Source organism: Scyliorhinus canicula, chromosome 1 (genome assembly GCF_902713615.1).
Source record: "Scyliorhinus canicula chromosome 1, sScyCan1.1, whole genome shotgun sequence".
Classification (NCBI taxonomy): Eukaryota; Metazoa; Chordata; class Chondrichthyes; order Carcharhiniformes; family Scyliorhinidae; genus Scyliorhinus; species Scyliorhinus canicula.
In genome coordinates this window covers 228,606,911-228,633,824 of record NC_052146.1, presented here as the reverse complement: position 1 = coordinate 228,633,824, position 26,914 = coordinate 228,606,911, and the positions used below count along the sequence as shown (strand labels likewise).

Here is a 26,914-nt window from a genome sequence, read left to right as displayed (position 1 = left end):
GCTGGGACAGCGGGCTAATTTAGGGGGAATGCCATTTTTGGTAGCAAGGGATAAGTTTAGGTATTTGGGGATTCAGGTAGCGAGGGAATGGACGGACTCCATCAGTGAAACTTAACGAAGCTAGTGGAGGAAGCCAGGGAGGATCTTAATAGGTGGGATACATTTCAGTTGACGTTGGCGGGGAGGGTCCAAGTGAAGAACATGAATATTCTGCCGAGGTTCTTGTTTATTTTTCAGGCTCTCCCGATCTTTATACCAAAGGCCTTTCTTCGGCAATTGGACACGATCATTTCGGACTTTTTATGGGGAAGGTGCCGAGGGTGGGGAGGACTCTGCTACAGAGGCAACGTATCAGGAGTAACTGGATAGCAGAGTGTTAGAGAGATAGCTTAGTTGGCACGTGTAGTTAAACATACTTTTTCTGATTTACTTTATCATCAGTTATAGTTGTAGCAGAGTGAAAAAACTCATTAATATTTATATTCGTTATTCATTAAATGTTATTTGCTTAAACTGAAGACTGATAGTTTTATTGAACTACAACCATCAGACCAGAAGTAAGCAAAAGAGTAACGACGTATTACAATCACAATATAACAGTTAGCACTGTGTCCAACCCTTCAGTGGTGAAGACAATTGAAAACGTGACATGTGGAGCAGCTACATGGAGAGCTTAAGCAGCAGCAAAATAATCCGGTGGATACTGCTGTCCCCAAACAACTATACCATGCTGGTCTTAGGAGAGCGAGAGATCACTGGCAAGGTTTCATGTCACTCAGTTTTGTATACAGCGTCACTCACATTCGTATACAGCAACGCTACTCATGAATTCTCTGGACAAAGGCAGATTAGTGCAATGGTGACAAATATCTTAAAACCTGATTTCAAAGGTTGCAGAAGGAGGTTGGTGTCGCCTCTGTGCACTAAAGGACGGTGCATTTTGGGCTGCCTCCTAAACAACTCAAAGGTAGCAACTATCACGAAAAACAAACACAGAGCACATGGAAATAGTTTGTCAGACATTGTGGACATGCTAAAATTGTGGTCCAAAGAGGAGGATATCGTACATGCTGTTAGTAAAAAGCATACCTGTATTGTTTTACTTTTGATTTTGACACTTCAGCCAAGCTCTGGTGCGGATCATTGGCTTGGGCACGGGTAGATATGATTTTTTTCAATTTTCTCTCCCTCAGTTTTTGCTCTCGTTTCCAGTTTACTTCCTGTTCTTCTTTCTTCTTTTTCTCTTCCAGAGACTTCCTAGAGAGTGGTCAAGTATAAAATTAAGTATTGATAGCTTTAGAAATGGTTAACAAATTAGAAATTGTCATTTGGTAGTACAGAACTTGAGTATCATTGAAAAAAAGACATGCTTTTCATCATGCAAGTTGTTTTGAAGGTAATAATTAGTTTACATTTTTGTTTCAAGCATCCGAAAATATCTTCCGCTGCCATGGAGATGAGCTATAGGGCTTAGGATGTTCCGTTCTTTTAATTTATCTCTGTTTGTTTGCTCATAGAAACAGGCATTAAACTGTCAGCTTGATTGGAGCTTGGAGAAGGCAGGAATAGAGTCTGCCAGGAGCTCTAATGTAGTTGTCGGACCAAGATCTATGGGAGCAGACTGGGAGAAAGCAGATGTGTCTGTCCGAAGCAGGGACAATGTATGGGAAGACCATTAGTAACCAAAGCTGTTCCTGATTTTTAAATCAGTACACATGAAGGCAGTGACGCCAATGCTTTGGCTGGGGCGCCCATGTTCGCAAGGTGCTTAAAGAGAGTTGGGAGGAGGGGTTGCCTGGCTAAACGCCAAGTGGAGGGATCCCAAGGAAACTCACATTTCAGAAAAAGTGGGACACTCTGGAAAACCAAAGTACAATCCTAAGAATTGTGGCATACCTTGGTCTGCTGCCAGAAGAAGTGAAAGAACCCACAATGTCCTGAAAAATATAGGGGAATATTTGGGTGGAAATAACAGAAGCGGTCTGTCAATATTTCCAGGTTTAAAGTTTAAGGATTTACAAAATATTGTTTTAAATTAGTGATACTTGCTTTGTTTAATTCTTGTAAAGTAAACATTTTTGTTTAAAATCTTGTGGGAGTTCAATTTGTTTTAAAGTTAATGGTCTCCCTTGAGATCTTAATAATGGTGCAACTTTAGTGTTTCTTATTTGACAAGTTTATGAAATATTTATACTGGATAACGTAATATAATTTTCCAAATACAAATTTAACTGGATAATCGAGAGAAGAATAACTGTATATACTTGATAATCCACATATCAAAATGCTTTCTTGTAAAAGACTTTTAAAAATATTTTTGCATTCATTATTGATATGTCACTATCAAATGCAAATAATATAAATATTAAATATTAATTTTGCGTCTCAATATGTCAGTGCAACTAGAAGCAGTTATATACAATGCCACAGAAGCAGAATTTATTGTTTTAACTTTCAATGTCTAAATAAAAATTATTTGGTTTATAAACTAGGAGAAAAAAATTCAATCTATTTTCAATGTTTTGCTGTGCTAATGCAACCATAATGATATCATCACTTATGTAGTCCTTTTATCTTATGATTATCCAGGTTAAAGAAGTTAATAATGTTAACTTTCCCTGGAGAGTTTATCACATGTTATACAGGACCATTGGTTATAAAATCATGGACGGGATTCTCCGGTCGCCGACGGCAAAATCACGTTTGCCGATCGGCCGGAGAATCAGGGGCGGAGCTGCTTTTGCGTCACTCGAGGCCGTCCCTCGATGCTCTGCCCCCGATGGGCTGAGTTCCGACGGCGTGGAACACTTGTACTTTTTATTTTCGTGAACCCGGCATGGGGCTGCAGACTGAGTCCAGCGCCACCACAATCAGGGGGAGCTGTTCCGCTTTGGCGGGCACTGAGGGTTTTCCGGGGGTGGCAAGGCTGATTATAGGGGGCAAGGTTTTGGGGCCATGTTGCACGGCGCGGTCGTTGCAGGCCGCTGCCGCGTGCATGCGCGGCCACAGACCCAGCAATTCTCCGGTCGTATCCGCAGGTAAAGCTGGGGCTTTATGCTGCGTGCCTGCTAGCCCCCTACCAGAAGGCGGATCTTTGCAGATTTGCGCCGTTTTGTCGGGTGTAAAACGCAACTGTTCCCACGCCGGCGTCAGCACTTAGTCTTCAAATCGGAGCATCCAGCCCCATATGTCCAGTGAATCCATTCCATATATTGCACTTTATCTGTACAGTACTTGGGCCTTGAATCCAATACGCAAATACTATTTTCCTAACATGTTAACGAAATGAAATTCTGCAAAGATCTAGCCTTGGATTGTCTATTTGTGGAGCTGTGATCAGTAACATTTTGTGGATTGACTCATTCAAGTATATCATCTCAATTGATTTGGCCAGTGTTAAAGAAACACTGTGATACATAATATACAAATTTTAAAAAGGTCAGGAACAAGTAAAAATTCTTCAATCTATTGATATTCTGCACTCTAGTGCTTAACCCTCTCATCTTTAAGCTCAACTATATTTTAAATATCACAATGTTTTTGTTAATATTAACAGAACTGACAGTCTATTTCAAACATTTTGTACTCTTGGAGTAAAATTTTTTTTTCCTCAATATTTGTTTTGAATTGATGCTTGGGGATCAGTTTTATAGTTCTTCTCTGTGTTTTTTCTATTATATGCATATGTTTTTGGCGATATCACACCCAGGATTACCACTAATGCTGTCCAACAAGTGCATTGTAAAGCGTTAACAAACTTCTGTAAATTGACATCAATAAACTGACATCAGTGCTGGCCCTCACATACCAGTGTACAGTACTTGGATACAGAGTATGAACCAGAAGTAGCCAGACTCGACTGATCTCCAACAAAATGTTGGATTGGGGGCATCAATAGAAGTTTCCCAACGCTTGCAGTGCCGAGAAACACAACAGTACCAAACGACACTTGGGTTAGATAAGGGGCCTCAGCGGGGAATGTACATAGCCCCATTTTCTGCACTGAGGAACTCTGCTCGCCAGAACTCCTCAGTGTAGCGAGATTGGGATGCTATTTGAAATGAAATGAAATGAAAATCACTTATTGTCACGAGTAGGCTTCAATGAAGTTACTGTGAAAAGCCCCTAGTCGCCACATTCCAGCGCCTGTTCGGGGAGGCTGGTACGGGAATTGAACCGTGCTGCTGGCCTGCCTTGGTCTGCTTTAAAAGCCAGCGATTTAGCCTAGTGTGCTAAACCAGCCAACGGAGTTCCAATCTCTGGAGCCCCCGACGCGACCTTGACCTCCCTCTTTTCCCCAAGCCCCGCTGACTACGAAGGGGTCCCCCCCCCCCCCCCCCCCCCCCAAACACCCACGCAGGGCACCTCCGGCCTGATCGCCACCGCGTGGGAAATGCCAGTTTGGCACTGCCAATCTGGTACCCTGGCAGTGCCACCTAGGGAACCTTGGCAGTGCTAGGTTGGCACCCCGGTGGCATTACCAGAGTGCCATGCTGGCACTGCCAGGATGCCCCTATGGCATCAGCACTGCCAGAGTAGTGTTGAATAGCCATGTGTTTCTCGGCATTGCGAGTGCCGGGAAACACGCGGCTAAACATGCTCGCTAGGGAACTTTGTTTCCTTTTGGGAAGATCCCGGTCCAAGAGTTGACTGTGCAACCCCCCACCCCCAAATAACTTCCCAAAACCCTTACTTCCCCAAACCATCGACTACCCACCCCACACCCTCCCTTAAACACCACAGCCCGATATCCTGACCACCATCCTCCCCCACCATCTCTGACTACCCTTACCTACTCTCCTGGTCTTTCCACCATCCCAACTGCCCCCCCCCCCCCCCCCACCCACCTGAACCACAGTATTTTGCTTTTGTAGAAAAAGACTAGATGCTTACAAAGCCAAAACAGGTTTCCTGATTAGTTTGCTGGGTGTCATGAAATTTGGATTTGCAAACTACTTTTGCCATGGAAGTATGGTCAGTAAGGGCAGGAGAATATGGCGCAGGAGAATATCGCATTGAAACTGATCATGAACTGCTGAGCATTTGGGAGTAACTTTGGCTAGCTGAACTGATCCCTGCTAATGGTCCTCAGTCTTTTTTAAAAATATTTTTATTCTCCTTTTTCGCATTTTCTCCCAAATTTACACCCTCCAACAATAAACAATAATCAGTAACGAATATGCCAATCCCCAAATCAATAACAACGATCCCACCCTCCCACCAAACCCCAAACATTAGCCCGCATGTGCACATAAACAAATGATGACAAAAAGGAATCGGGAATCACCCAGTCACCATTAACACACTTAGTCCCCCTCCCCCCAACCCTCCCAACCAGCACCCCCCCCCCCCAACTAATGTTCGATGTTATCCAGTTCTTAGAACATTCACAATGAATAATGCCCATGAATTGTAGAACCCCTCCATCCTTCCCCTCAGTTCAAACTTAACCTTCTCAAGAGTCAAGAATTCCAACAGGTCCCCCTGCCTCGCCTGGGCACAGGGTGGAGAGGTTGCTCTCCAACCCATCAGGATCCGCCTTCAGGCAATCAACGAGGCGAAAGCTACAACATCTGCATCCGCATCCGTTTCCAACCCTGGCTGGTCCGACACCCTGAATATGGCCTCCCGAGGGCCCGGATCCAGTTTCGCATGCACTACTTTACAGATTACCCTAAAAACCTCCTTCCAGTAATCCTCCAGTTTTGGACAGGACCAAAACATATGAAAGTGATTTACGGCCCCCCACCAACCCCCAGCAACGTTCACACACATCTTCAACCTCTGCAAAGAATCGGCTCATCCTTGCCCTTGTGAAGTGTGCGCTATATACCACCTTCAGCTATATCAGCTCCAACCTCGCACAGAGGTGGAAGCGTTCACTCTCCGCAGCACATCGCACCAGAACCCCTCCTACATATCCTCTCCCAACTCTTCCTCCCACTTTGCTTTGATCCCTTCGAGTGGTGCCTTCTCCAAAATAACTCCGTAAACCACCGGCACTACCCCCTTCTCCAGTCCCCCCTGTCGTCAGCACCTCCTCCAGTAATGTGGAGGCCGGCTCCATGGGGAAGCTCTGTATCTCCTTTCTGGCAAAATCTCAAACCTGCATGTATCTAAACATTTCCCCATTCTTCAGCCCATACTTCGCTTCCAGTTCCTTCAATCCTGCAAACCGACCCCCAAGAAACAAATCTTTTAGTGTCTTAATCCCCTTCTCCTCCCGTTTCCGAAAATTTCCATCCCACTTCCCTGGCTCAAATCTGTGGTTCCCACAAATCGGCATTTCCCTTGACCCTGCCCCCACCCCGAAGTGTTGGCGGAACTGCCTCCAAATTCTCAATGAAGCTATTATTATGGTCTTCAGTCGTACTCTGCAGTTTGATAACTTAACTCTGCTTTAGTGAAGTTCTTGAAGTTTTAAGCCAACCCTCGACAAAATTAAATTTGAGTGAATAGCTAAAATTTTTTAAATGCTGATGTTGCTTCTGATCCTCTGACTCGAGCAGCTTCTTTCAAGATGCTTTCTGACATTCATTATATGCAGTTCCTATCTCGTGATATGTTTCAATCAAGATCATTTGGTGAAAACTGAAGAAGCAATTGCCCGTGATTCAATTTTATAGAATTAAAAAATAACGGTTAAAAAACCTCACTACAGAAGCTAAATTAAATTATCACAGGTTTTTTCTTATCCTTAAAGGTAGTTGTAAATGCTTTCAAAACAGTCTGGCAGTACTTGAATGTGTTTAATGGAAACTCGCCAATTGTTACCGTACATCTAGTGCTATTTTCTGTTGAAATAAGCCAAAACTATGACATTAGGCGGCTCTGATTACCTTAATTATATAAACAATCAATGCTTCTAGTTTGTTTTTAGTTGTATCATTTGCTTGACTGCACTCCTGATTTGTGTTGCAAGCAAATATGAGAAAATTATAGTTGACTCAGTATTAGGTTAAATTATGTAAATTAGAAACAACAAGGTTCCAACAACCAAATCTCGTAAAACTCTACTCAGCACATCATCAAGTTGAATATTACTTCACTTAGAAGTATGATGTGAATGTTTTTAGACTTCTATCCTGTAATCCTTGTCAAATTATAAACCACACAAGTCTTTCATGTGAAATATTGGCAAAGTCAAATAAACCACAATAATAGGGAGTTCCACTATCTGCCAATAAACAGTTTTAAAAAAATCTTGGGCCTGAATATTTTGGATGGTAGTGTCATAATATACACCAGTATATCATGGTGCACACACACTGATGGACACACACAGGGACCAATCAACATGTACAAACACCGCAGCCAATCACCAGTTAGAATACACACACTATAAAGGCAGAGGGCACCACGGTTCCCGCTCATTCTGAGTGCTGTCTCTCAGTGTAACAAGAACTCATCCAGCCCAGCACAGACTCACACCACGTGCTGAGAGAACCAACTGGTTCGGACAAGGCTTAGGTCTCTAGTTTAAGTTAGCATCATTTAGACCCACAGTCATCGTGTGTTAGTTAGTTCAAAGTAGTTAATAAAATTGAGTTGAACCTTCATCAGTGTTGGAAGTGTCTGTTCATCTCTCAAGTCTACACTAGCCAACACTTCAGGTAGTGTTTCTCTTCCCACCATCCAAAGAGTCGGCAGGGGGAACACATCAACGCTGAATCTCACTGCCCTGTAGCCATTTCATGCTCAAATGAGCGTCAACTGGCATCTCGCACTCGGGAGCAAGTCAAGAAACCAGAGCATGATGAGTGGAGCAATGGTATGGAGGCAATGCCGTGAGCTCTGCAGATGGAGAAGAATGTGAACCAGAGTCTGCTTGATCTGCACAAACTCTCCTCTGGGAACACTGACCCTTCATTTTCGTGCCTTCCTGGAGACTCACTACTTGGATGAACAAGTGAAGATGATCAAGAAGCTCGGAGATCACATCACCAATCTGAAGAGACTAGGAGTCCCTGAGAATGGCATAGGAGAGTACTTGTTTGACAAGCTCACCCAGGGGGAAAGTGACTGAACTGACTGCAGCAATCAGATTGGCTGGCAGCTCTAGTCCCTGAAGAGATAAGTGGATAGAAGAGGAAATTTAGAAAGATGCCCAAGCCTCAGTCCGGGACTGGATGGCAAGGTACATTTCAGGGGTCTCAGAGTGGGATCTTCAGTGAAGGTCTGGGGCAGTGGAAGGTGGGCGGCTGGAGTGTTGCGGGACAGGCCGGAGGGAAGGTTGGGGGGAGGGCAGGTCCAGCAGTCACCTGGCCTTAAGTGGGTGGCACTCAAAGACAGAACAGGTTTCTGATGGTGGTGCTGCCCTTCCCATCTGAGGACTAAGTCCATTCATTATTGGGCTTCCTCCATGCCAAGTAACTATTGAGGCTGGGCAGGAATGGGATAAATGAAGCAAGGGTGGATTGTCCATTCGAGACCCTTGCCCCAGCATAAAACCACTGCGGGGTCGCGGTGGCAGGCACCCAGAGGAAATCCCATTCATTGAATTTCATGCGCCCCCCTGCCTAAAAACCCGCGGCAGGGGAGTGAGCATTTCAGGCCATGGATTGTCACCTACGATCTTATCCTTTTAAATTAATGTTAGCTGTTCTTTAGCAGCACGGTAGCACAGTGGCTAGCACTGTGGCTTCACAGCACCAAGGACCAGGTTCGATTCCCTGCTGGGTCACTGTCTGTGCGGAGTTTGCACGTTCTCCCCGTCGCTGAGTGGGTTTCCTTCGGGTGCTTTGATTTCCTCCCACAGTCCAAAGATGTGCAGGTTAGGTGGATTGGTCATGCTAAATTGCCCTCAGTGTCCACAAACGTTAGGAGGGTTATTGGGTTACGGGGATCGGGTGGAAGTGAGGGCTTAAGTGGGGCGGTGCAGACTCGATGGGCCGAATGACCTCCTTCTGCACTGCATGCATGTTCTATCTTCAATACTGCAAAATGCTGGCCAAATCACTGAATACATTTAAGGAGGAAATGGATTTCTAGACTCTAAACGCATCAAGGGATATGGGGAGAGCGGGGGAGTATGGCATTGAGGTAGAGATCATATTGAATTACGGAGCAAGATCGAAGGGCTGAATAATCTATTCTTGCTCCTATTTTCTATATTGCTACGTTTCTAATACATTATTCCTAAATAGGTAGTGCTCCATCATGGTCCTTAAGCATTAACCATTACTTTATTTATTACAACTGTTGGTTGTCTAATTGCTTGAATTTGATTTATCACCTTTTGAAACGAATGGTTTTGTGCATCCAGTCCTGCAGAATCTCACTAATGCGTGGCAACTGCTGGCTGGGCAGAATGACGTGTTCCTATGCCATACATCCTATGATTGCTCAATGAGATTAAACAGTGCCTCAAATATTTCTCCCCAACTCACTGAGTAAAATATGATTATAGATGATCTGGATCAAGAAATCTGCCAACCTTAAATCCCCTAATTTATCAATTACCTTTGAAGCACCAACTTCAAAATTGCTGAAGATGTTGGATATACCCCAGAAATTGTATGAGAAAGTTAGCTGTATTTACCTGGTGAATACATGTATAAAATATTCATTTAAATCTAAATCTTTAAAAAAAAAAATTTAGAGTACCCAATTCAATTTTTCCAATTAAGGGGCAATTTAGCATGACCAACCCTGCACATCTTTGGGTTGTGGGGGCGAAACCCACACAAACACGGGGAGAATGTGCAAACTCCACACGGACAGTGACCCAGAGCCGGGATCGAACCTGGGACCTCGGTGCCATGAAAATATTCATTTAATATTCCAACAATCATATTTTTAAATATCACTTCTAATATTAAAGTTCTAAGCCTCCTCTATATCTACTCTTTCTACTGTATGATATTGTTTTAGTTTTTTGCTTAACATTTACAAATATACTTATCCCAAGTGGCCTTTTTACATTTCTAGCTTCTCCCTTAACTTGCTTTAGGAAATTTCCTTCCTCTTTCTTTTTCATATAAAATTGATATAAGCTTGATTTTCCTGATCATTTCCATTTTCATTAACTTTGGCATCAGAACAAACAAAGAACAAAGTAAAGTACAGCACAGGAACAGGCCCTTCGGCCCTCCAAACCTGCGCCAACCATGCTGCCCGTCCAAACTAAAATCTTCTACACTTCCGGGGTCTGTTTCTCTCTATTCCCACCCTATTCATGTATTTGTCAAGATGCCCCTTAAACGTCACTATTGTCCCTTCTTCCACCACCTCCTCCAGCAGCGAGTTCCAGGCACCCACTACCCTCTGTAAAAAAACTTGCCTCGTACTTCTCCTCTAAACCTTGCCCCTCGCAACTTAAACCTATGCCCCCTAGTAATTGACCCCTCTACCCTGAGAAAAAGCCTCTGACTGTCCACTCTGTCTATGCCCCTCATAATTTTGTAGACCTCTATCAGGTCACCCCTCAACCTCCTTCGTTCCAGTGAACCACTCCTCATAGCTAATGCCCTCCATACCAGGCAACATCCTGGTAAATTTCTTCTGCACCCTCTCTAAAGCGTCCACATCCTTCTGATAGTGTGGCGACCAGAATTGAACACTATACTCCAAGGGTTGCCTAACTAAGGTTCTATGCAGCTGCAACATGACTTGCCAATTCTAATACTCAATGCCCCGGCCAATGAAGGCAAGCATGCTGTATGCCTTCTTGACTACCTTCTCCACCTGAGTTGCCCCTTTCAGTGACCTGTGGACGTGTATACCTAGATCACTGACTGTCAATACTCTTGAGGGTTCTACCATTCACTATATATTCCCTACCTGTATTAGACCTTCCAAAATGCATTAACTCACATTTGTCCGGATTAAACTCCATCTACCAGCTCTCCTCCCAAGTCTCCAAATGATCTAAATCCTGCTGTATCCTCAGACAGTCCTCATCGCTGTCTGCAATTCCACCAACCTCTGCGTCGTCCGCAAACTTACTAATCAGACCAGTTACATTTTCCTCCAAATCATTGATATATACTACGAACAGCAAATGTCCCAGCACTGATCCCTGCAAAACACCACTAGTCACAGCCCTCCAATCAGAAAAGCACCCTTCCATTACTACTCTCTGCCTTCTATGACCTAGCCAGTTCTGTATTCATCTTGCCAGCTCACCTCTGATCCCGTGTGACTTCACCTTTTGTACCAATCTGCCATGAGGGTCCCCTGTCTTTCAGTGGGCCAACCCTTTCCCTGGCTACCCTCTTGCTTTTTATGTACGTGTAAAAAGCCTTGGGATTTTCCTTAACCCTATTTTCCAATGACTTTTCGTGACCACTTTTAGCCCTCCTGACTCCTTTCTTAAGTTCCTTCCTACTTTCTTTATATTCCACACAGGCTTCCCAGCCTTCTAGCCCTGACAAATGCCTCCTTTTTCTTTTTGACGAGACCTACAATATCTCTCGTTATCCAAGGGTCCCGAAATTTCCCGGGCGCAATTCTCCGCAAATGCGGAGAGTCGTAAAGGCTACCGTGAAACCGGCCGTGTTTCACGGCAGCCTCCACGCCCCCTCCCGGGACCCGATTCACCCCCCCCCCCGGTCGGGGCTAGCATCGCGGCCCCGGGAAGAACGGCAGCACGGGCTTAGCGAACGTTCGCTAAGCCCGGCTGCCAAGACTCACGGCGGCTGACGCGCACGATGACGTCAGCCACGCATGCGCGGGTTGGACGGCTCCAACCCGCGCATGTGCAGATGTCATCGCGCATATGCGTCAAACCCTGCGCATGCGCGGTCCGTCATGCCCCTCAGCCGCCCCGCGGACTGATCCTGTGGGGCGGCGGAGGGACAAAGAGTGCGCGGGAATCGGACCCGCTGCCCGCGATCGGTGCCCACCGATCACGGGCCCATGCCACTCTTGGCACGGCCGTGGTGCGGCCGTGCCAATCGGTGGCATGGTTGTGCAGAACGGCACTTTGCGGCCGTTTTCACGAACTGTGATAGCAGGTGTGTTTAACTTCGTGAAAACGGCCGTAAAGGCCTGGGAAATCGGCCCATCGGATAGGGAAGAATCGTTGCTCGCCGTAAAAAATCGGCGAGCAGCGATTCGTGTCATGGGGCGGCCGTGGGGGGGGGGGGGGGGGGGGGGGGGGGGAGAGAATTAGCGGGAGGTCGGGAAAAATGTCAGGAAGGCCCTCCCGCTATTCTCGGACCCGTCGTGGGGGCGGAGAATCGCGCCCCCCATATTTATCCTTCTTCCTCACAGGAACATGCCAGTCCTGAATTCCTTTCAACTGACACTTGAAAGCCTCCCACATGTCAGATATTGATTTACCCTCAAACATCCGCCCCCAATCTAGGTTCTTCAATTCCCGCCTAATATTGTTATAATTAGCCTTCCTCCCCCAATTTAGCACATTCACCCTAGGTTCACTCTTATCCTTGTTCACCAACACTTTAAAACTTACTGAATTGTGGTCATTGTTCCCGAAATGCTCCCCTACTGACACTTCGACCACCTGACCGGGCTCATTCCCCAATACCAGGTCCAGTATAGCCCCTTCCCTAGTTGGGCTATCTACATATTGTTTTTAGAAGCCCTTCTGGATGCTCCTTACAAACTCTGCCCCGTCTAAGCCTCTAGCACTAAGTGAGTCCCAATCAATATTGAGGAAGTTAAAGTCTCCCGTCACAACAACCCTGTTGCTTTTACTCCTTTCCAAAATCTGTCTCCCTATCTGCTTCTCGGTCTCCCGCTGGCTGTTGTGAGGGCTGTATTAAACCCCCAACATTGTGACTGCACCCTTCTTATTCCTGATCTCTACCCATAGAGCCTCGCTGCTCTCGGAGTTGTCCTCCCGCAATACAACTGTGATACTCTCCCTAACCAGTAGCGCAACTCCTCCACCCCTTTTACCTCCCACTCTATCCCGTCTGAAACATCTAAATCCTGGAACGTTTAGCTGCCAATCCTGTCCTTCCCTGAACCAGGTCTCTGTAATGGCAACAACATCATAGTTCCAAGTACTAATCCAAGCTCTAACTTCATCTGCCTTACCTGTTATACTTCTTGCATTAAAACATATGCACTTCAGGCCACCAGTCCTGCTGTTTTCAGCAACGTCTCCCTGTTTGCTCTTCCTCAAAGCCATACTGGCCCTATTCCCTAGTTCTCCCTCAATTTTTTCACCTTCCGACCTATTGCTCTGGTACCCACCCCCCCTGTCATACTAGTTTAAACCCTCCCATGTGACACTAGCGAACCTCGTGGCCAGGATATTTATGCCTCTCCGGTTTAGATGCAACCAGTCCTTCTTATGCAGGTCACACTGGAAGAGCTCCCAGTGGTCCAGATAACTGAAACCCTTCCTCCTACACCAGCTGTTTAGCCACGTGTTTAGCTGCTCTATCTTCTTATTTCTAGCCTCACTGGCACATGGCACAGGGAGTAATCCCAAGATTACAACCCTAGAGGTCCTGTCTTTTAACTTTCTGCCTAGCTCCCTGAACGCCTGCTGCAGGACCTCATCCCTTTTCCTGCCTATGTCGTTCATACCAATGTGTACCACGACCTCTGCCTGTTTGCCTTCCCCCTTCAGGATGCCCGCTACCCGTTCTGAGACATCCTGGACCTTGGCACCAGGGAGGCAACATACCATCCTGGAGTCTCTTTCACGTCCACAGAAGCGCCTATCTGTGCCCCTGACTATAGAGTCCCCTGTGACTATTGCTCTTCTGTGCTTTGACCCTCCCTGCCGAACATCAGAGCCAGCCGTGGTGCCACTGCTCTGGCTGTTGCTGTTTTCCCCTGATGGGCTATTCCCCCCAACAGTATCCAAAACGGTATACATGTTCGAGAGGGGGACAACCACAGGGGATTCCTGCACTGACTGCCTGCCCCTTCTGGTGGTCACCCATCTCTCTGCCTGCACCTTGGGTGTGACCACATCTATATAACTCCTATCTATGACGCTTTCCGCCACCTGCATGCTCCTAAGTGCATCCAACTGCTGCGTCAACTGAACCAGGAGGTCTGTGAGGAGTCCCAAATGGGTGCACTTTCTGCAGATGTAGCCATCCGGGATGCTGGAAGCCTCCCGGACCTGCCACATCTCACAGTCAGAGCACTGCACCCCTCTGACTGACATTGCGTTAACTAATTAATAAATTAAATTAAAAATAAATAAGTATTGAATTAAATAACAGTTACTGTTAACTGTATGTTTCCAAGCACTAGATTTATGCTATAAATGTAAATGCTAAATACAGTACTCTCCAGTCTCTGGCTTAGCTGCCCCTATAAATTATAAGTAATTAATTAATTATGTTTAATTAGTTTAACAATATTTTATTTTAAAATTTAATGCAAATTCCCTACCAGCCAATCCGGTCACAGCTATCCTGTGACAGCACTTTTCAGGTTTTTCTTTTGTTTTTTTCCCCAGCCGGAAAGCTCACAATAGATATCACCTACCTGATTCCCAAGCTGCACTCCGACTCTCTCTCTCCCGGTCCTGGAAATGAAGGCCGCTGGAACGTGGAGGTAAGTTTATATCACCTACCCGATTCCCAAGCTGCACTCCGGCTCTCTCTCTCCCGCTCCTGGAAATGAAGGCCGCTGGAACCTGGAGGTAAGTTTATATCACCGACCTGGGGCGGAATTCTCTGACCCCCCGCAGGGTCGGGGAATCGCCCGGGGCCGGCGTGAATCCCGCCCCCGCCGTGGCCGGAATTCTCCGCCACCCGGGAATCGGCGGGAGCGGGAATCGCACCCCGCCGATTGGCATGCCCCCTGCGCCGATCGGCAGGCCCCCCGCGGCGATTCTCCGGCCTGCGATGGGCCAAAGTCCCGCCGCTGTCAGGCCTCTCCCGCCGACTTGGTTTAAACCACCTCTGTGCCGGCGGGATTGGCGGCGCGAGTGGGCCCCCGGGGTCCTGGGGGGGGGGGGCGATCGAACCCCGGGGGGTGCCCCCACGGTGGCCTGGCCCGCAATCGGCGGAAGAGACCCCCTCCACCGCGTATGCGCCGGTGGTGACATCAGCGGCCGCTGACGCTCCGGCGCATGCGCGGACTCACGCCGACCGGCGAAGGCCTCTCGGCCAGCCCCGACGCCGATCGGCGTAGAGCCAAAGGCCGTTGGCGCCAGTCGGCGGAGCGGGAGCCACTCCGCCGCGGGCCTAGCCCCTAAAGGGTGCGGAGAGGCCCAACGCCGAAGTGGTTGGCGCCACTCCGCTACGCCGGGACCCCTCCGGGTAGTGGAGAATTTCGCCCCCGATTCCCAAGCTGCATTCCGGCTCTCTCTCTCCCGCTCCCGGAAATGAAGGCCACTGGAATCTGGAGGTATGTTTATATCACCTACCTGATTCCCAAGCTGCACTCCGGCTTTCCCTCTCCCGGAAACTACAGTTATGGAAACTACATATAAACCACATTTCTTTGGATATACCAGTTGATATTCTGTGCACTCCACATATATAGTCAAGAATCAAGTGTTTGAACATTTGAGGCAGGGCAAGAAGGTTAAGGGAGGAAGGAGCAAGAATCATGATTGAAAATGAACAGGGGTTCGCTCAGACGGGATACCACCGAACACCTGCAGACCGCGAGTGACATTGGGTTCGAACACGACCGTTTTGAAGTCTCAGATGGCATTGGCCACGAGCCACGCATCATGCTAACTAATGGGGTGTCATCCAGCCTACCCCTCTGCCACCCAGCACGTCCCCTATCCTGGTCATCCCGGCTGCCACAGCTTGCTCCTCTCCAGGCACTTGAAATGGTGGAGGTGCAGATTCCTGAGTAGCGGCTCCCTGATGACTGCCACCTCTGCTGACGGGGGAGAACTGCGGCACAAAGCGACCATGCTCCAGATTGAAGTAGTTCCTGGTACAGGACGGGCAGTGCCTGCAAGGGGTAATGAAGACCCTTCAGATCTATGAACAGGAGCTGCACTTCGTAATTCAGACCGTACACCTGGCGGAGGAAATGTGTTGCCTGGGCACAGCATCGTGGAGGGGGCTCAATGTAGAGGTATCGCTGCAGGGTCCGAAGGTCACCACCTGGGTGCAACGGCATACCAGCGCCTAGCCACCCTCCTCAAGCAGGAGACTTAGTACATCAGCAGCGACTCAGTGCAGCCTCTTGTCCCAGAATAAGGGCAGCACTGTGGCACAAGTGGCTAGCACTATGGCTTCACAGCGCCAGGGTCCCAGGTTCGATTCCCCCCTGGGTCACTGTCTGCGGAGTCTGCACGTTCTCCCAGTGTCTGAGTGGGTTTCCTCCGGTGCTTCGGTTTCCTCCCACAGTCCAAAGATGTGCAGTTTAGGTGGATTGGCCATGCTAAATTGCCCTTAGTGTCCAAAAAGATTGGGAGCGGTTATTGGGTTACGGGGATAGTGTGAAAGTGAGGGCTTCAGCAGGACGGTGCAGACTCGATGGGCCAAATGGCCTCCTTCTGCACTGTATGTTCTACGTTCTGATAACTCAACACGCTTTCACTTGATCCTTGTGACAAAATCAGGTGGAGGGGTCAAAACGAGCAGTCAGTTCCGCAACATGGAGGCTTTCAGCTTGTTTATGACCAGAACTCGACCCCTGTAAGACAGCACTCTGAGCAGTCCTGTCCAGCGTCCCAGGCTAGCGGTGACTCTGGGCTCCAGCTCCTGCCAGTTAGTCGGCCAGGATTCCTCAGCCGGGCAAGGATGGACTCCCAACTAGAGTAGGCTGGTCCTGCACCAGGTGAGAGGATCTATCTGCCATGGGCCAACCAGGAGTCCGGAACACTTGGCCAAGTTGATCCTGGCAGATGATGCACGGAGTGCACAGCCTGGCACTCTTGCATCCTCTGCAGGTCAGCGAACATGAGCGGCAGGTCATCAGTGCTGGCTTGCGGTCACGCGCATGACCGCCCCCCCCCCCCCCACCACTGTTGATCTGCACCAAATTGATGCCGGGCCCAGTACCCGACACTGAGGCATCACTGGGCCTGGGATGAGATCTAGTGTCTGTGGTGTCAGGCGTATCAGTGGCCCCTAAGCTGGAGCTCCGGAGCGTGGGGCTCACTAGACTGACGGGGTCGGAGGTATCTGGGGCCGATCCCCGACTCGCCTTCATACATAGATACATAGAAGATATGAACAGGAGGAGGCCTTTTGGCCCTTCGAGCCTGCTCCGCAATTCATCACGATCATGGCTGATCATCCAACTCAATAGCCTAATCCTGCTTTCTCCCCATAGCCTTTGATCCCATTCTCCCCAAGTGCTATATCCAGCTGTCTCTTGAATATATTCAAAGTTTTAGCATCAACTACTTCCTGTGGTAATGAATTCCACAGACTTACCACTCTTTGTGTGAAGAAGTGTCTCCTTATCTCTGTCCGAAATGATTTACCCTGAATTCTCAGGTTGTGACCCCTGATTCTGGACACACCGATCATTGGTACCATCTTCCCTGCATCTACGCTGTCTAGTCCGGTTAGAATTTAAGTCTCGATGTGATCCCCCCATATTCTTCTGAACTCCACCGAGAACAATCACAACCTAGTCAATCTCTCCTCATATGACAGTCCCGCCATCCCTGGAATCAGTCTGGTGAACCTTCGATGCACTTGAGAGAGAGCAAGAACATCCTTTCACAGAGAAGGAGACCAAAACTACACACAATACTCCAAGTGTGGTCTCACCAAGGCACTGTACAATTGCAGCAACACATCCCTGCTTCTATACTCAAAACCTCTTGCAATGAAGGCCAACATACCATTAGCCTTCTTTACCGCCTGCCGCATCTGCAAGCTTACCCACAAGGACACCCAGGTCCCACTGCACACTCCCCTCTCCCAATTTACAACCATTCAGGTAGTAATCTGCCTTCTTGTTTTTGCTTCCAAAATGAATAACCTCACACTTATCCAAATTATACTGCATCTGCCATTGGTTTGCCCACTCGCCCAACCTGTCCAGATCTTGCTGTAGGATCCCTGCACCGTCGTCACAATTTACCCTCCCACCTAACTTGGTATCATCTGCAAATTTTGAGATGTTACATTTTGTTCCCTCATCCAAATCATTACTATATATTGTGAATAGCTGGGGTCCCAGCACCAAACCCTGTGATACCCCACTGGTTACTGCCTGCCAATTTGAAAAGGACCCATTGATCCCTACTCTTTGTTTCCTCTCTGCCAACCAGTTTTCTATCCACCTCAATACATTTGCCCCAATCCCATGTGTTTTAATTTTGCTCAATAATCTCTTATGCGGGACTTTGTCAAATGCCTTCTGAAAGTCCAAATATACCACATTGACTGGCTCCCCCTTGTCGATTGTACTAGTTACCTCTTCAAAGAATTCCAACAGATTTGTCAAGCATGATTTTCCCTTCATAAATCCGTGCTGACTCTGACTGATCCTGCCACTGCTTTCTAAATGTTCCGCTATAAAGTCCTTGATAATGGATTCAAGCATTTCCCCCACTACCGATGTTAGACCTACTGGTCTATAATTCCCTGCATTCTCTCTACCTCCCTTTTTGAATATCGGAGTGACGTGAGTTACCCTCCAATCTCAGGGACAGTTCCAGAGTCTATAGAATCCCGGAAGATGACCACCAATGCATTCACTATTTCCAGAGCCACCTCTTTAAGCACTCTGGGATGCAGATTCTCAGGCCCTGGGGATTTATCCACCTTCAATCCCATCAGTTTCCCCAGCACCATTTCTGTACTAATGTTGGTCTCATTCAGTTCTTCCCTCACTAAACCTTTTAGTCTCTAACATTTCTGGTATCTGATTTGTCTCCTCATTTGTGAAGACAGAACCAAAGTATGTATTTAATTGCTCAGCCATTTCTTTGTCCCTTATTATGCATTCCCCTGTTTCTGTCTGCAGTGGACCCACATTTCTCTTTACCAAACTCTTTCTCTTCACATATCTGTAAAACTTTTAGAGTTAGTCTTTATGTTCCCTGCAAGCTTCCTTTCGTACTGTACTTTCCCCTTCTTAATCAATCCCTTCATCCTTCTTTGCTTAATTCTAAACTGCCCCCAATCCTCAGACCTATTATTTTTCTTGGCCAATCTATATGCTTCTTCCTTGGATCGGATACTATTTCTAATTTCCTTTGTAAGCTATGGATTGGCCCTCTTACCCCCTTTGCATTTGTGCCAGACAGAGATGAACAGTTGCTGTAGTTCCTCCATGCGTTCCTTGAATGTTTGCCATACATTCGGGCCTTGCGGCTTGGTGGATGCCCTCCCTCCTCCACACCGGCAGCGGATTTGTCAATAGGCGCCGATGTTGTTGATGCACAATCAATTGCACAAAGAGAGACTTGAATACAACTGAGGCTTTATTGCTCGAAGATGTGTGGCCTCCCACAGCAGCTGGCGAAATAGCTGCTGCACGGAGGACACACATATATATACTCCACCTACTGGGCGGAGCCAGCCGGCAGGGACTACCGTCGTACCTGTAGTGCAGGTCCTACCATACATCACCTAATATAGGTGCAACAGTGATTTACCACATTCACCCCCTGTTAAAATTGAGTCCGGCAGGGGGGGGTGGAGAATTATATACAACAACTGAATTTTACACATACAGTTTTTGTGAGAGAAAAAAAATGTCTTTTGAAGTCCAGTGGACCAGTTAGAGATTTAACCAGTCAGGGGCTTTGATGTGCCGCTGGGAGCGACGCAGTGGTGGCGGCGATGCCAATGCTGCTCTGGTCTTCGGTGACTCCGGGAGCGGGCCAAAATCCTCTTCATCCTCGGACGTGGGCAGGGGGAGGAAGGACGGTCCTGGCGGGGTTGCTGCTGGGAGCGCCGGAGGAGGGGAGGGTGGGGAACCTGCTGGTGCCTGGTCCCTGAGGGAGACAGTATCCTGGCGGCCGTGGGGGTACGCCACGTAGGTATACTGGGGGTTGGCATGGAGTAACTGCACCCTCTCCACCAACGGGTCCGCCTTGTGGAGTCGGACATGCCTACGGAGAAGGACGGGTCCTGGAGCTGCGAGCCAAGTCGGGAGCGACACCCCGGATGTGGGCCTCCTGGGGAAGACAAAGAGACGTTCATGGGGTGTGTTAGTGGCGGTGCACAGTAGTGACCAAATGGAGTGTAGTGCATCAGGAAGGACATCCTGCCAGCGGGAGGCCGGGAGGTTCCTGGACCGTAGGGCCAGTTGGACGACCCTCCAATCGTCCCGTTCTCCCTCTCTACCTGTCCGTTTCCCCGGGGTTTATAGCTTGTCGTCCTGCTGGTGGCGATACCCATGCTGAGCAGGAACTGACGCAGCTCATCACTCATGAATGAGGATCCCTTGTCACTGTAGATATAGGCGGGGAAACCGAACAGAGCGAAGATTGTGCGGAGGGCTCCGATGACGGTGGCAGACGTCATGTTGGGGCATGGGATGGCGAAGGGGAATCTGGAGTACTCATCAACCACACTGAGAAAGTACGTGTTACGGTCGGTGGAGGGGAGGGGCCCTTTGAAATCCACGCTGAGGTGCTCAAAGGGGCGGGAGACCGTCAGCAGGCGTGCACGGTCTGGCTGGTAGAAGTGCGGCTTGCACTCCGCAGAGACCTGGCAGTCCATGGTGATTATCCGTACTTCCTCGATGGACTAGGGCAGATTGCGGGCCTTTATAAAATGGTACAACCGTGTGACTCCTGGGTGACAAAGGCTGTAGTGCAGGGCCTGGAGTGGGTCTACTTGTGCGCTGGCACATGTACCTCGGGATAGGGCGTCTGGGGGCTCGTTGAGCTTGCCGGGGCGATACAAAATCTCGTAATTGTAGGTGGAGAGCTCGATACTCCACTTCAAGATCTTTTCATTCTTGATCTTGCCCCGCTGTGTGTTATTGAGCATGAAGGCTACCGACCGTTGGTCAGTGAGGAGAGTGAATCCCCTGCCGGCCAGGTAACGTCTCCAATGCCGCACAGCTTCAACGATAGCTTGGGCCTCTTTTTCGACGGATGAGTGCCGAATTTCTGAGGCATGAAGGGTGCGGGAGAAGAATGCCACGGGTCTGCCTACCTGATTGAGGGTGGCGGCTAGGGTGACGTCTGATGCGTCGCTTTCCACTTGAAAGGGCAGCATCTCGTCTACTGCGTGCATCCCGGCCTTGGCGATATCAGTTCTGATACGGGCGAAGGCCTGTTGAGCCTCGGCCATCAGGGGAAAATGGGTGGACTGTATGAGTGGGCGGGCCTTGTCCGCATAGTTTGGGACCTCCTGGGCGTAGTATGAAAAGAACCCCAGGCAGCGTTTGAGGGCCTTGGGGGAGTGAGGGAGGGGGAGCTCCATGAGGGGGCGCTTGCAGTCGGGATCGGGCCCCAGAACTTCGTTCTGGACCACATAGCCGAGGATGGCTAAGAGGTTTGTGCTGAACATGCACTTCTCCTTGTTGTAGGTGAGGTCTAGGAGAGTGGCGGTGTGGAGAAATTTGGCAATGTTAGCATTGTGGTCCTGCTGATCATGGCCGCACATGGTGACGTTGTCTAAGTTCAGAAAGGTGGCCCGCAAACCGTACCGGTCGACCATTCGGTCCATCTCCCTTTGGAAGACCGAGACCCCGTTGGTGACGCCAAAGGGAACCCTGAGGAAGTGACAGAGGCGACCGTCTGCCTCGAAGGCCGTGTATGGACAGTCCGCTTTACGGATGGGGAGCTGGTGGTAGGCGGATTTGAGGTCTACTGTTGAGAAGACCCAGTACTGTGCAACCTGATTGACCATATCAGATATGCGTGGGAGGGGGTACGCGTCGAGCTGCGTGTACCGATTGATGGTCTGGCTGTCGTCCACGACCATTCTGTGTTTCTCCCCAGTTTTAACTACTACCACTTGGGTTCTCCAGCGACTGTTGCTGGCCTCGATGATGCCTTCCCGAAGCAGCCGCTGGACCTCGGACCTGATGAAGGTCCTGTCCTGGGTGCTGTACTGTCTGCTCCTGGTGGCGACGGGTTTGCAATCCAGGGTTAGATTTGCGAAGAGGGAAGGTGGATCGGCCTTTAGGGTCACGAGGCCGCACACTAAGGGGTGGTAGGGGCCCGCCGAGTTTCAGGTTTAGGCTCTGGAGGTTACACTGAAAGTCCAGGCTGAGTAGTAGGGCAGCGCAGAGATTAGGGAGGACGTAGAGGCGGAAGCTGCTTAATTCTGCGCCCTGGACCGTGAGTGTGATAGTACAGTACCCCCGGATCGCCACAGAATGGGATCGTCGATCTTAACGCTGGTCGATGCGGTGGCCAGGTTGTGCAGGCGAGTCGCGGTTGGTCGTTGCTGGTGTCGGATGATGGGGTGCCCAGGGGGCACGGGACCTGAAACGCTGGTGGTGCCCATGTGACGTGGGGGAGACAAGATGGCGGTGCCTGAAGTTCTTGGGGAGGACAAAATGGCGGCGCCCATGGGCCGCACGTGGCGGGGGTTGAAAAAGATGGCGGCGCCCATGGGCCACACGTGTTGCGCGGAGGGGAAGATGGCGGCGCCCACTGGCCGCGCGTGGTCCAGGGAGGTGAAGATGGCGGTGCCCATTGTCTGTAAACGAGGGGGGTGGGGGTGATAGCGGCGACTGCGCAGGCCTGGCACGCCGCGGTGAGGTGCCCCTTCTTACAGCAAGCCTTACAAAGGGCAGTGCGGGCCGGGCAGCATTGGCGTTTCTGCTGGCTGCAAAAGTAACATCGGGTCCCCCAGTGTTCGCTGGCTGGCGCGTGGCGCAGACATATTGGCTGGGTAAGGCCCCCGCTGGGGCGGCCATCTGTGGGGTCCACGATACATAGGAGGGGTGGGCCGCACAGCTGGGGGTGTAGGCCTGAACATTGCGCAAGGTGACCGTCATCGAGAGCGCTAGCTTCTTTGTCTCTGCGAGATTGAGCGTGGCCCCTTCTAAAAGTCGCTGGCATACGAGGTCCAACCCAATCCCCGTAACAAAAGCGTCCCGCATAAGGAGGTTAGAATGTTCAGTGGCCGTAACGGTCGGACAGTCACAGTCCCGGACTACTGGGATTAGGGCACCAGAAGTCTTCTATGGACTCACCAGGGAGTTGAGGGCGAGTGGCGAGCAAGTGCCTGGCGAAGAGCGTGTTCGTCTTCTGGGCGGAATTTTCTTTAAGTAGTGTCATGGCTTTGCCGTAGTTTGGCGCATCCTGGATCAGCGGAAAAATGTTGGAGCTCAATTCGAGTACAGTATCTGTATTTTCTGAGCCTCCGGAACAGGGCTTGGTGCCGAGTTGATGTACGTCTCGAAACAAGCTAGCCAGTGCTGAAAGTTCTTTCTGGCGTCGCTTGATTGCAGATCCAGCTGCAGGCGATCCGGCTTGATATGGAGGTCCACCTTCTGAAAATCTTAGAGCAATAAATTGACGCACAATCAATTGCACAAAGACGAGAGTTGAATACAACTGAGGCTTTATTGCTCTAAGATATGTGGCTTCCCACAGCAGCTGGCGAAATGGTGCTGCACGGAGGACATACATATTTATACTCCGCCCACTGGGCGGAGCCAGCAGGCAGGGACTACCGTCGTACCTGTAGTGCAGGTCCGACCATACATCACCTAATATAGGTGCAACAGTGGTTTACGACAGTTGTGTCCCCTTGTGGGGTTGGGGTGGGAACGTCAATGGAGGGAGAAAAGCGCCAGTGCCAGCCAGAGTGGCCTTGGTGTCCATGGTGGCTTTGGAGGCAGTGCAATTCTTCCTCACATGCCCCTCCTTCTTGCAGGCATGGCACCGCACGCCTTCTGCAGACCAGAAAATGTGGGTCTCCCCTTCATGGGAGACCTCAAATCCCCCATCTAATACATCTTCCCGGGCCAGGCAGATGAAAGCCTGGCATTGGAAGGAGTAGATGTGCCTGAGCGGGGCATCCTTCAGGCCATGAGTGAGTGGTACCACCTCAGAACGTACCTCCCCCAGTATTTGGAGGTAAGGGAGGAGGAGCTCCATTGGGAGGCAGGGCGGGACATTGGACAATATGACCCTCTCGGCGGTGGTCTCAAGAGAATCCACCACCACCTAGGTCTCGCCCATAGCGAGCCCCTTTTCAAGGGCGTGGTGGACCACCCTCTCAGCCCTCAGGAAGAACACGCCTTTCCCGTACATGAGAGAGGCGGCAACAATGGTCAAGGAGCCGCTGACCCCGGCCACTGCGCGAATGAAAGCCTCTATGGTGACGGTGGGGTGAGCGTAGCAGTTAAGACTCAGCTTTCGGGTCAGCAACCGGAAAGGTGGTGGGGTTGCGGGAGTAGTGGAGGTGGAAGAGGCCACTACCCCCGCATAGGTAACCCTGGACAGGTAACCCTGGATGGCCCTGCCACTGCTGTAGGTGGAGTGGTCATCAAGGCAAGTGCCACGCCGACCCCAATGTAGGCTTTACAGTGTTCATGAGATTGAAGTAGACAGGGGGGGTTTGGGGGGGGGGGCGGTTCAGTGAAGAGTGAGGTGGAAGAGTGTACTCTCCTCCAAGAAGGAATGCAGAGGAACAGGGAAAGTAAGGAAGGGAGAGTAAAGGACACAGCGAGAGAAGGAGGATATCACCACAGGAGGGTGGGGCACCGTGGCTGTGTTGGTGCCAGCGGTGGAAAACACCTGTACAGCTGCAGGGTGGGAGGATAGGGGAGCAAAGGCAGATCTTCAGCCCGGAAGGGGGGCCCAGCACACTCACAGTCTGTACTCCTAGGACAAACACACCAATGTAAGTAGGTGCAGTTGTGTGAGGTCGTCAGCCGTGACGGGCCCAGCAAAACCATAGTTCGTGCTCCCTACCCTGGAACGACCACACCAAAGAATCAGATATTCTCTCCGCCAAAAAAGCTGCTGGTATGCAAACGGGTCTGCAGCCCAGGAGGGGTTCAGCAATCACACCGTCTATGGATCCCCCTGTCCAGGCTTTGTTCTTGCTGGAGGCAGTCATCAATGGGTGGGAGAGCCAGGCAGGGCCCTTAGCCCGAGAGGGGCCCAACAAACAAGCAATCCAAAGCGCTCTGCTTCCACTTTGTTGATAGAAGTCATCTTCTTTTGTCCTTCTCTCCTCTCCTCTCTTCCTCTCTTCAGGCAGCTCAGCAGCAGACAGCATGTCTAGTGGATACCCCTGTCTTGGTTTTGTCCTTGCTGGAGGCAGATGTCAATGGGTTGGAGGACCGGGCCATGGAGGACCGGGCCACGCAGGGCCCTCAGCCCAGGAGGGCCCAGCATACAGGCAGACCAAAGGGCTCCACTCCCACCTTGGTGTTGATAGTTGCCTTCTTCTGCCCTTTTCTCCTCTTTTCTCCCCAGCTTACAAATTGGCCAAGAAAAACAACAGGTCTGACGACTGAATGATAGAATTTATAGTGCAGAAGGAGGCCATTCGGCCCATCGAATCTACACCGGCCCCTGAAAGAGCATCATACCGAAGCCCATATCTCCACCCTATTCCCATAACCCAGCAACCCCACCTAACGTTTGGACACTACAGGGTAATTTAACATGACCAATCCATTTAACCTGCACATCTTAGATTGTGGGAGGAAACTGGAGCACCCAGAGGAAACCCATGCAGACACGGGGAGAATGTGCAGACTCCGCACAGACAGTGACCCAAGCTGGGAATCGAACTCGCATCTCTGGCGCTGAAGCAACAGTGCTAACCATTATGCTACCATGCCGCCCCTTCAAAGGGATTGATTAATGCAAAGAAGGACCAAGGGTTTGATTAAGAAGGGGAAAATAGAGTACGAAATTAAGTTTGCAAGGAACATAAAAACTGACTGTAAATGTTTCTATAGGTACGTGAAGTGAAGAAGATTGGTGAAGACAAATTTAGGTCCCTTACAGTCAGCAACAGGGGAATGTATTATAGGGGACAAAGAAATGGCTGAGCAACTAAATGCCTAAATGTATCCTTTGGTTCAGTATTCACAAATGAAGACATTAATTCCCGTACCAGCCTCCCCGGACAGGCGCCGGAATGTGGCGACTAGGGGCTTTTCACAGTAACTTCATTGAAACCTACTCGTGACAATAAGCGATTTTCATTTCATTTCATTTCATAATACCAGAAATGTTGGGGAATGCAGGGTTTAGTTGGGAGGAGGAACTGAAGGTGATCAATAGAGAAATGATGTTCAGGAAATTGATGAGATTTAAGGCTGATAAATCCCCAGGGCCTGATAATTTACATCCCAGGGGACTGAAGGAGGTGGTTCTAGAAATAGTGGATGCATTGGTGGTCATTCTCTAGGATTCTATAGACTGCGGAACAGTTCCTCCAGATTGGAGGGCGGCTATTGTAACTCCACTATTTAAAAGGGAAGTAGAGAGAAAGCAGGGAATTATAGACCAGTAAGCCTGACATCAATAGTGAGGACAATTCTAGAATCCATTATCAAAGATTTTAAAGCAGAGCACTAAACAGTGGCAGGATCGGACAGAGTCAGCATAGATTTCTGAAGCGTCAATCATGCTTGACAAATCTACTGGGACTCTTCGAGGATGTAACTAGTAGAATTGATGAAGGGAAGCCAGTGGATATGGTGTATTTGGACTTTCAGAAGGCTTTTGACAAAGTCCTGCATAAAAGATTAGCATTTAAAATTAAAGCGCATGGGATTGGAGGTAGTGTATTGAGATGGATAAAAAAAATGGTTGGCAGACAGGAAACAAAGAATAGGAATTAACGGGTCTTTTTCAAATTGGCAGGCAGTGACTCAGTGGGGTACTGCAGGTATTGATGCTAGGACCCAGCTATTCACAATATATATTAATGATTTGGATGAGGGAACAAAATGTCATATCTCCATATTTGCAGATGACACCAAGTTAGGTGGGAGGGTGAGCTGTTAGGAGGATGCAAAGATCCTTCAGTGTAATTTGTGCAAGTTGGGCGAATGGGCAAATGAATCGTAAATGCAGTATCATTTGGATAAATGCGAGGTTATCCACTTTGGTAGCAAAAACAAGAAGGCAGACTATTATCTGAATGGCCATAAA

The 26,914-nt window shown here is 49.2% G+C and overlaps 1 protein-coding gene across 3 annotated transcripts in view; it reads right to left on the bottom strand.

Annotated features, from left to right (window-relative positions):
• The window catches only part of fam161a (FAM161 centrosomal protein A), a 58,468-nt gene that overhangs the window by 16,724 nt on the left and 14,830 nt on the right, over positions 1–26,914 (bottom strand). For all 3 annotated transcript variants that reach the window (XM_038808872.1, XM_038808856.1, XM_038808863.1), the window contains exon 4: positions 1,090–1,257. In XM_038808872.1, the coding sequence (XP_038664800.1) occupies positions 1,090–1,257 (168 nt within the window). The remainder of the gene's footprint in view (positions 1–1,089; positions 1,258–26,914) is intronic.